General features: G+C 43.1%; 1 protein-coding gene and 1 pseudogene across 1 annotated transcript in view; one reads left to right on the top strand and one right to left on the bottom strand.

The window, feature by feature from the left end:
• The first annotated feature begins 747 nt into the window (after positions 1-747).
• Positions 748-2,035, top strand: LOC147644574 (large subunit ribosomal RNA; annotated as a pseudogene).
• The window catches only part of LOC147644572 (uncharacterized), a 53,528-nt gene continuing 44,876 nt past the window's right edge, over positions 1,705-10,356 (bottom strand). Inside the window, exons 2-3 of the mRNA XM_086826162.1 lie at positions 5,807-6,018; positions 1,705-1,742 (exon numbers count right to left, since the gene is read on the bottom strand). Coding sequence (XP_086682288.1) covers positions 1,705-1,742; positions 5,807-6,018 — 250 coding nt within the window. The remainder of the gene's footprint in view (positions 1,743-5,806; positions 6,019-10,356) is intronic.

The following is a 10,356-nucleotide window of genomic DNA, read 5'->3' as shown; positions in this document are numbered from 1 at the left end:
GGAGAGCCCTCAGCGACACCACTGCATGCGCATGTGGTGATCCATACGAGGACTGGATGCACGTATTGTGTGCATGCCCCCTGTATGCAGATTTGCGAGACCTCGATGGACTTGGAGTGCGGCGCGTTGGCGAAAACTGGATATTTGATGGAATCCTGGAGGATCGGGACAGGACTCAACGGCTGATGCAGTTTGCTGAGGAGGCGTTTCGCAGGAGGAGGGGCCTTTAGCCCAACATCTTTCCGTGTGGCTAGCGGGTGAGAATACTGCCACAGCCTGCCGTTGCTTGTCGTAAGAGGCGACTTATGCGGCAATGGGTGCCCTATCCGGGTTTTGTCGGAACCAAAGGGGTGAGGCCCACCGAGCCTGTAATTTCGGTACCACGGGTTGAGCAGTTCCAAGACTGCTCATTGAGGTTGGCCCCCTTGTGGGAGTATCGTGGTGGCTGTGGTTATCCCAAAATCGCGGGAGATCCCTTGGGATCGACGTGGAGTTGCGTTCTCAACCTGGCGCTGTGACCATTAGATCAGCAGAGATTTAAGATAGGTCTCGACCCCTCACAAAGGGGGAGTGCACGTCCGGCTTGCGTGCGCTCGAATTTGTACCGGGGTAGTTGCTATGTACATAGCTATAGCTTCTGGTCCGGGGCGGTTGGCTGGCGCTTAATCCAGACTGTTGCATTATGTGGTCAATTCTGGCCACATTGAAATGCTGTGGTTGTACTCCCTTCAATGCGGAACACGCCACATAAAACAAGTACGGAGAGATCCGATTCTCGATGTCCCTATCTACTATCTAGCGAAACCACAGCCAAGGGAACGGGCTTGGAATAATTAGCGGGGAAAGAAGACCCTTTTGAGCTTGACTCTAATCTGGCAGTGTAAGGAGACATAAGAGGTGTAGAATAAGTGGGAGATATTAGACTTCGGTTTGGTATCGACAATGAAATACCACTACTCTTATTGTTTCCTTACTTACTTGATTAAATGGAACGTGTATCATTTCCTAGCCATTATACGGATATATTTATTATATCTTATGGTATTGGGTTTTGATGCAAGCTTCTTGATCAAAGTATCACGAGTTTGTTATATAATCGCAAACAAATTCTTTAATGAGACGATGCATTTATGTATTTTTGATTTGAAAATTTGGTATAACTCCAATTACTCAGGTATGATCCAATTCAAGGACATTGCCAGGTAGGGAGTTTGACTGGGGCGGTACATCTCTCAAATAATAACGGAGGTGTCCCAAGGCCAGCTCAGTGCGGACAGAAACCACACATAGAGCAAAAGGGCAAATGCTGACTTGATCTCGGTGTTCAGTACACACAGGGACAGCAAAAGCTCGGCCTATCGATCCTTTTGGTTTAAAGAGTTTTTAACAAGAGGTGTCAGAAAAGTTACCATAGGGATAACTGGCTTGTGGCGGCCAAGCGTTCATAGCGACGTCGCTTTTTGATCCTTCGATGTCGGCTCTTCCTATCATTGTGAAGCAAAATTCACCAAGCGTTGGATTGTTCACCCATGCAAGGGAACGTGAGCTGGGTTTAGACCGTCGTGAGACAGGTTAGTTTTACCCTACTAATGACAAAACGTTGTTGCGACAGCATTCCTGCGTAGTACGAGAGGAACCGCAGGTACGGACCAATGGCACAATACTTGTTCGAGCGAACAGTGGTATGACGCTACGTCCGTTGGATTATGCCTGAACGCCTCTAAGGTCGTATCCGTGCTGGACTGCAATGATAAATAAGGGGCAATTTGCATTGTATGGCTTCTAAACCATTTAAAGTTTGTAATTCATTTTATAAACGACAATGGATGTGATGCCAATGTAATTTGTAACATAGTAAATTGGGAGGATCTTTGATCACCTGGTGCCGCGCTAGTTACATATAAAAGCATTATTTAATACAATGACAAAGCCTAGAATCAATTGTAAACGACTTTTGTAACAGGCAAGGTGTTGTAAGTGGTTGAGCAGCTGCCATACTGCGATCCACTGAAGCTTATCCTTTGCTTGATGATTCGATAAATAAAAAATATATAATAATAAAAAACACACACAGGTGTGATGTATATAATTTGTTTATATACTTCTCATTACTAAATGTGTTGTGTTGATTTAAAATATATATATATATATATATATATTGATGGTGCTAAATATATATATATATATATATATATATATAGAAAAAATGAATGGTATTATTTATTTAATATATTTGTAATATAATATAATTAAATAAATGCAAAAAGTTGGAAAAAATATATGAAATTATCATATGTATATATATAAAAGAAAATCAAATTATTTATTTAATATATTTGAAATATAATATAATTAAATAAATGCAAAAAGTCCCGTATATTAGTAAAGAAAAATAAATATATTGATATGTTGATAAATAATCAACATACTCAGATTATAAAGTTGGAAAAAATATATGAAATTATCATATGTATATATATAAAAGAAAATCAATTTATTTATTTAATATATTTGAAATATAATATAATTAAATAAATGCAAAAAGTCCCGTATATTAGTAATGAAAAATAAATATATTGATATGTTGTTAAATATTCAAGATATTCAAATTATTAAGTTGGAAAATATATGAAATTATCATCATGTTTGATATGAATTCTTCAAAAAGGTATATTTAATTATACTGCATATGTCTCTGAAACAAAAAATGTTGACAAACAAATGAATATTTATATTGAAATACAATAAACGTATTTATAATACTGAGAATTTTAAGTTGAAATAAAGTTAATTTCTCATGGACTTGGAAAATATATCAAATTAAAATGTTTTCATAGATAACAAGATATACCATTAAAGAAGAAGCCAAAATAAATATGAAAATAATTAACATATAAATATAAATATATATATATATATGGTAAGTAGGTTACAGTGGTCTGGCCCGATACTAGGGCCTCCAATTATAGCTAAGCTCCTTTTTGATTCACTCTCTCTCTGTTTGTTGTTGGTGATCACTATCAGTACCCAATTCAGTAAGGAAACCTAGGATTGCCGAAACTTTCAACTTTCCTATACCTCTCTGTGACTTCAACTGGTAGGCACTAAAGTGCCGAAGTCTGATGTGGCTCACAGTTTCTACAGATTGTATTGTATGGCAGTCCCATTTTCAATGCGTGCAAACCGATAGCCCAATGTCCCGTGATCCTGCTAATATCCCGCTTGCTGTTGGATAGCAGTTCAATTGCTCGTTTTTTGTCGTACCTCGACCAACATTCCCTGGACCTTCTGTAATCGCTCATACTTAGCCATTCTTTGTTAGCTATATGCTTTAAGTGGTCATGGATCCTTGTCTGGATCGCATTTAGGGAGATTGGTAACTCGAAGTCTGTACTTAGCCCTGGCGAGCCTGCACGGGCTAGTTCGTCTGCCTTCCCATTTCCTGGGATTTCGTTGTGTCCCGGTAATAATGTTACTTGTACTTTATTTTTGTCAGCAAGTCTATGAAGAGCCTTCTTGCATTCTACCACTAGTCGTGAGTTCGTTTTCACGGCAGCTAGGGATTTTATAGAAGCTGGGCTATCTGAGTAGATCCGCACTCTGTTGCCCCTGAAGTCCTGCCTTAAGGAAAGTTCGACTGCTTCCCTTATGGCTAGTAACTCAGCCTGAAAGACCGTCGCTGAGTTAGAGAGATTTAAACCCTTTTCAATTCCCCAATTTTCAGCGTAGATCCCAGCCCCTACGCCGCAGCTCATTTTTGAGCCATCGGTGTAGAGGGACACCTCGTTCTCCACTACTACTTTGCCCCTACTCCAGTCTACTTGTTGGGTAAGAGGTCGAGAATGCGTTCCTTAAGCTCATTTCCGCGATAATGTAGTCGGTCTTAACGTCTGTGTTAATGCCGCTGTTTCCAAGGATCTTGCCGTGCCCGGCGCCGTAGTCCCTCCAGCAATTGCTCGCCTTCAGTCTTACTGCGCTCTGTGCTGCAATGTCCTTCACGAACAGCTCTATCGACATTATATCCAGGATAGCGTTGAGAGCAGCCGCGGGGCATGAGCGCATTGCACCCACGGCTCCCGCACTCGCTGCCCGTTGTGTCCGTGTCAGTTTCGTTCTGTTGTAAGCCCTAGTTAGTGCCGGCCACCATACTAAGGCTCCGTATCTTAGTATTGGCCGTACCACTGCTGTGTAGAGCCATAGAATTATCTTTGGGTGCTGTCCCCATTTATTCCCAAACATTTTCCTGCAGGAGTAGAATGCAATGCTTGCTTTCCTTACTCTCTCTGCAATGTTTTCTTTCCATTAGGGCTTTTTATCCAGAATTACTCCTAGATACTTCGCTCGCTCCGCTAGTTTTAGCTCCATACTGGGCATGTTGAAGGATGGTATCTTCGTTCTACGTGTGAAGTTCTGTCTTAGTGGGATTGATTCCTAGTCTGCAGGTTTTTGCCCATTTATTTAAGCGACCTAGCGCACCCGTCACTATTTTGCTTATAACGTCAGGGTATGGTCCTGATACTAGCAGTATTACGTCGTCTGCGTATGCAACTGCTTTAACTCCACCAGGATTGAGATCTGTCAATAATACCCCGCCCTGAGGTGTCCGCGTGAGGTGAGTGCCACTCTGGTCGGCTGTGATCGTCCTGCTGTTTAGCATGACCCCGATCCACTCTCTGATGGCTCTCTCAAAACCTATCAAGTTGAGGGAGCCCAGGATAGAGTCGGGGTTCACGTTATTGAACGCGCCTTCGATGTCTAGGAAGGCGGCCATCGTGTATTGCTTGTGTTCTTCTGATGTACAACTACGTGTATAGCTGTTTCCCCTGACTTTCCTTGGCGGTACTCATGCTTCACATCTGAGAGTTGAGTGGGATGGGATGTTCGTCAGTCTTAAACAAGTTTCGTAAATGGCTTTTAGCCATTTGCAAATGCTATCCTTGGCTGATTGTAGCATTGCCGGTATTAAGCCGTCTGGGGCCGGGCTTTTATACTTATAGAAAGAATTTATTGCCCACTGAATTCGCTCAGTGCCACTGAGTCAGTGGTAATGAAGTCTTTCGTAGGTGTGTCCATTTGAGTGTTCGTTCCCTCCTCGGGTTCCGAGCTCACTCTTAGGCTTCCTGGGAAGTGAGTGTCAACTAGTAGCTCTAGTGACTTCTCAATTGTCGTCGTAGCAGAGCCGTCTGCTCTGTTGATCAGGGTAGGGCTAATGTGCCCTTTAGCGATAATTTTGCTTACTCTCGCCGTGTCCTTTATGCCTTCTAGTGACTCGCAGTAGTTTTGCCACGACTCTTTCTTGGCCTTGTATACTGCCTTCTTGTAAATTTTATGTGCTTCTTTATATGTTCCCCAATCCCGGGTTACATAGCTGTTGTTGAAGGACTTTCTCGCGCTCTTTTTGAGCTCGCTTAGTTCCTTTGTCCACCATGGTGGGTATTGCTTCTTCGAGAATGTTAGCATACAAGTCTCTTTGAAGGCGTTATTCAGAATATTTGTTAGGTCCTCCGCCTCTTTGTCGAGTGCCTTTGCAGTGGATATAGTCTTGATCCTCCTGCCGTTTACTTTAGATTGGACAATTTCGCTGAAATTGTTTCAATCCGTCTTACGGGGGTTTCTTCTTGGCACCTGTTTCTGAGAATGAGTGTTCTGTCGATACCCTCCAGTTCTCGACCCTGTAATTGTTCTGCTCTATATGTAAGGTGAGGTCTAACACCTCTTCCCGTACTCGGAAAGATGAAGGTCGGCGTATTGCCCTTATTACATATTGTTACGTTTCTACAGATAATATTATCAAAGAGTGACTCACCTCTTTCGTTAGTCCCCGAACTCCCCCAGAGCGTGTGTCTTGCGTTCGCATCACACCCGAGCACCAGGGTCGTCTTCGTCACTTCCGCCCATTGCAGCAGCTTGACTACCGGCTCAGGCGGGGCCGGCTCGTCATGGGCCATGTACGCCGATGTTATGATGACTCCGCTCCCATCCGCCGCCACGAATCTGGCCACTGCTAGGTCAGGTGTGCTGAGATTGGGACAGAGAAAAGCATTAAAATGATTCTTAATTACAATGCAAGCTCTCGACCTACCATTCGAGCTTGTGCACAGTAGTGTGTATCCTTAGAATTAAATACTTAGTATAGATATTTATTGTATTATTTATACAAAAATGGCAAAAAATCATCCAGCTGAACCCTCCACGAGGGAGCCGGCTGGGCAAAGGGCACTGTATTACCCTGTACAAAGGTTATGCAGTGGCGCATGCTCCGTCCGGGGTAATGCAGTGCCTAGCTAAGACTTCGATTTACTTTCTCCGGCCTAAATGCCGTAGCCATGGTGGCAGGTTACTGGCGGCAGGCATAAAACGCAGGTGGGTGGTACCCCGGAAATAAATCAATTTTTCACAGAATGGAGACAAGAGAGGCAACCGGGGCTGGGAAGTAAGCCCAAACGTCAATGGAAGACGTAACTGCTACCACTGGCGGGCACGGAGTGAAGCAATCCTCTCTGCTTGTCGCCAGCGGTCACACCTCTGATTTGACGGGAGCAGATCAAGTCAGTTGTAACGCTACTGCCAATTTAACGACAAAAAGAAGGAAAAAGACTCTGACCTAGAGAGCGCTCATCTTTCGAAAGAAGAGGAAGAAAGCCTTCTTCGCTCGCCAGAACCAGGTACCAGCTCCCCGCGCTGGGATGGGACGAAGCACAGTATAAGGCTGCCCTTCGAATCCAGAGCCAGCTGCCCTACCCGAAGAGAAGGTCAAGCTTAACTGAGCCAAGCAAAGTATCAAGGAGAGCAGGCTGAACTTCGCCAAGTTTCCTAGCATGGGATCAACGGCCGGTTTCGCCAACAAGGTGGAGGATATGCTTGCCACCAAGCGGCAACGCTCCGCCGAGAGTGCCATAAAGGAGACTCCGGCGAGCAAGCGGCAACGCGTGCCCAAGGAAGCAGGCCCCCCCTTGAAGGCGAAAACCCAAAAGGAAAGAAAAATCGTGAAGGCCAGTGAGGTGACCAAACGACATTTGATCGTGGCACTCATTGACAGGAACGATAAGAACGGAAAGATGACCGAGGCGCGGCTTGTGGAGTCATTAGTTCCCACATTCGATGGTGCCGGGTGGCTAAATTTGATCAAAACCTTAAAGTGTATGGATGACCCGACGAAAAAGTGGCTGACGCAAACGGTCGGCCAGATGGAAGCGTTGTGGGACGGGGCCAATTTGGAGGTGGTGGCCAGGGAGCTAATCCCATCCATCCCAAAGCGAAGGTACTCTTCCCTATTGCTATCCAAGGCGACCGTGCGCTAAAGCTACTGTAGCGCCAGAGTCCGGACAACCCAACCGCAGACTGGAAGGTACTGCACATTACGAGCCCGGTACCCAAAGAGAGGGGCCAATGCGAAGTCCTTCATATCAACAAGGAGGCAGATGACATCCTGTATCCCAGATACGGGAAGATCGCGTAGGGCATGGGTAGCGTCTACCTGCGCCTCAAAAAGCGCCATCCCGGGGATAAGGATGACCGTGCACTGGAGGCAGTAGTCGCCGACCACTTATTGCTCAAAATATTAGCTTGGCATATATTTTGTTCAATAGTATGCAATATTTCGTATAATAATATAAAATAATGGAAATGAAATATGTAAACATTTTGATATGTTTGTATAGTTTAATATGATATACTGAGACTTTTTCTATATATGAATATCCTTACCCCTTACGATAAATGAGTGTCTTATAAACTGCGGTGCAAAAAACCTATATAGGGGAGGCAGTGGTCGTCAACCGCTCATTGTTCAAAATATTTGCTTGACATATTTCGAAGTTAAAATTTAAAACAGAATACTTAAAAACGTACAGACAGTTAGGCCTAGTCCTACAGACTTGCATTTCATTTCATTTTGGAAAATACACACAAATTCGCAGTGTTACCAGTCGTCGGGTAAGTCAGCTGCTGAAAAGCTGTTTCAGTGGTGTGTGTTTTGGCTAAACCGGTTCCGATATCTTGAACCAGTATCGATGTCCTGGATATTGCAATCTCTGGTGGCCATGGTAGAATTATACAAGGTAGTCTCGTCGGCAAAAGCACTCCCCTATTCATTACTCACAACAAGTGCGAGTGAGAGGAGTCTGCGAAGTAAGTGCGAGTGAAACGACATAAGAGCTTTTAGTGTAACCCTTAGATAGTCCATGGGGGTTAAATTGTTCATATGTAGTAAAAAGAGTTGAAGTGTTTTATAATTTAATTTTTAATAGTTTTGAATTTGAAATTAATTAATTAATTAATTTTTGTTTTTGTATACCTATTTTTTTTGTTTAAGTTCTTAATTTTAAAATATATGCGAATCTTAAAGTAAATTTTTTTTATATCTAAATTAATGCTTATATTCATAGCACCTATTAATAGTTTCTCCTTAACGTTTTTTGTAGTTCTAAAATAATCAGAAACTATATCTAAAAAAACAATTTCCAGCTCCTTAATTTCCTCCCACAATGTCCACTTGGTTAAACATTTTGGTGCTTTTATCAATTTTACTCCATGCACGTGCTTCCGACAGAAATTGCTGAACGACATCTCACACAAGGGTTAATAGTAAAAAAAAAATCTTCCGCACACAACCTATTCCTTTGACAAACGAGAACGCACTGACAAAAAGCCGAACGGTTAGGCAGCCGACGAGACTACCTTGTATAATTGTATCATGGCCGCTATGAGTCCCTTTTTATGTTAGCTTTAAGTTCAGTTCAATTTTGATATTCATCAAATAAAAAGCACAAGCTCATTCAATATTACTCCGGCAACCGCCGTTAACCATCTTATTATTTCTATACTGACTGAGTCTCTAGGCCAGCAGGTTAAGAAGGGCAGTCACCCTTCCATCCTAATCTTCGTAATTCACCATTGGAGAGAAATCACTAACTGGACTTCTGTACCGACACAGCGGCAAGGGAATCTCCACTGTGAACTTAAATACTTACAGGGAAATACATAACTAACCGGACTTCTGCACGAAGACAGCAGCGAGGGAACCTCTACAGTAAAATTATCTAATTGGCGCCCACGTTAAATTACCCATCTAAGTCGGGGAAATCATGTAAGTGAGCACTTCTGTTCCAAAAATTTTCCGGCATCTGCATTGGTAAAATATTTAAATACGCTATATTTTCTGCAGCTCTGTATTAGAGTTTCGTGTTAACATTTTTTTAAATAAACATACTCACTAATTGTTTGACAATTTTATTGGTGTAATCACAAGTGGTATTATTTATGTTTTTCATTGTTTGCATTTAAAAAAAAAAAAAAAAAAAAAAAAAAATTCTTTCAATAAATATCTTGGTGCCGAATATTATCGCCAATATAACTACCAAACTACATATTTAATACCCAGCCTAGACGCAAAGGCGCCGCCGGGAAATAAATTTATTAATTGTGCATTTATTGATATATGTATTTTTATTGGCGACGGACACTGTCTCATTTAAATTTGTGCATTTAATTTACCCCTTATATGTAGTCGTCTTTTTGATTACACCTAAATTCTTTGTGTTAGCTTCGTAACAATCTTGGGTTTGTTTTTGTTTCCATCGCTTACCCACTCCACTACGACACTCGAACTCGACACCGCGACGTTTGTATTCCGATTTTGTTTAGCTTCGCTTCTTTGTCTTTCAAAACGGCAGCTTAGCCACCACGGATCTTTACTGTGTCAATTTTTGTTGTTTATATTTTTTTTTTTGCCATAGCGGAGACCCGGCCCCGCGATCCCCTTCCCCTTGACATTGCTTGGCAAGGCAACAGCTCAGTTTTTCAACGAGCTCTCGTCCATCGTTACAAAGCGGCATCTCAGCCCCCGCGGCCCCCTCGCCATATCCATGGGCAAGACCGCTTGAGCATGCATTAAATCGCTGGGCCGATTTAGCTTGCGCAGCTCCATATGAGCAACCCATTCCAGCAATATAGAAACAACAGGCAGGTCCCCAGCGACTCTGAATCCGAGACCGAAGGGCCGGCAAGAACTTCTACACCGAAGAGTGTAAACGTCGGCACTCCCTCAGCCAGAAAAATGGCATTTAACCCAGATCAAATAAAGGCGGTAGTAGAGGCTGCCGTCAACCATGCCCTACAGGAAGCGGCCATTGACATCCAGCGCAGGGAGAATGAGTTGCGCCAGACTATTCAACAACTGGCCAACCAAGTGGCGGCGATGCAGGTCGCACCCGCCCCAACAGTAACCCCTCAGATTAAAGTTTATACACCCATAGGCATTAATAACACCGTCATTTGTAATGAACCACTAGACGCTCTCAAATGCCTGCCCGAGTTTTCGGGTGCCCAAGAAACATACGTCTCTTGGCGGCAGGC

This window comes from Drosophila serrata, unplaced genomic scaffold (genome assembly GCF_035046125.1).
Source record: "Drosophila serrata isolate PLE 108 unplaced genomic scaffold, ASM3504612v1 contig_155, whole genome shotgun sequence".
NCBI lineage: Eukaryota > Metazoa > Arthropoda > Insecta > Diptera > Drosophilidae > Drosophila > Drosophila serrata.
This window is presented reverse-complemented; position numbering and strand designations above follow the sequence as displayed.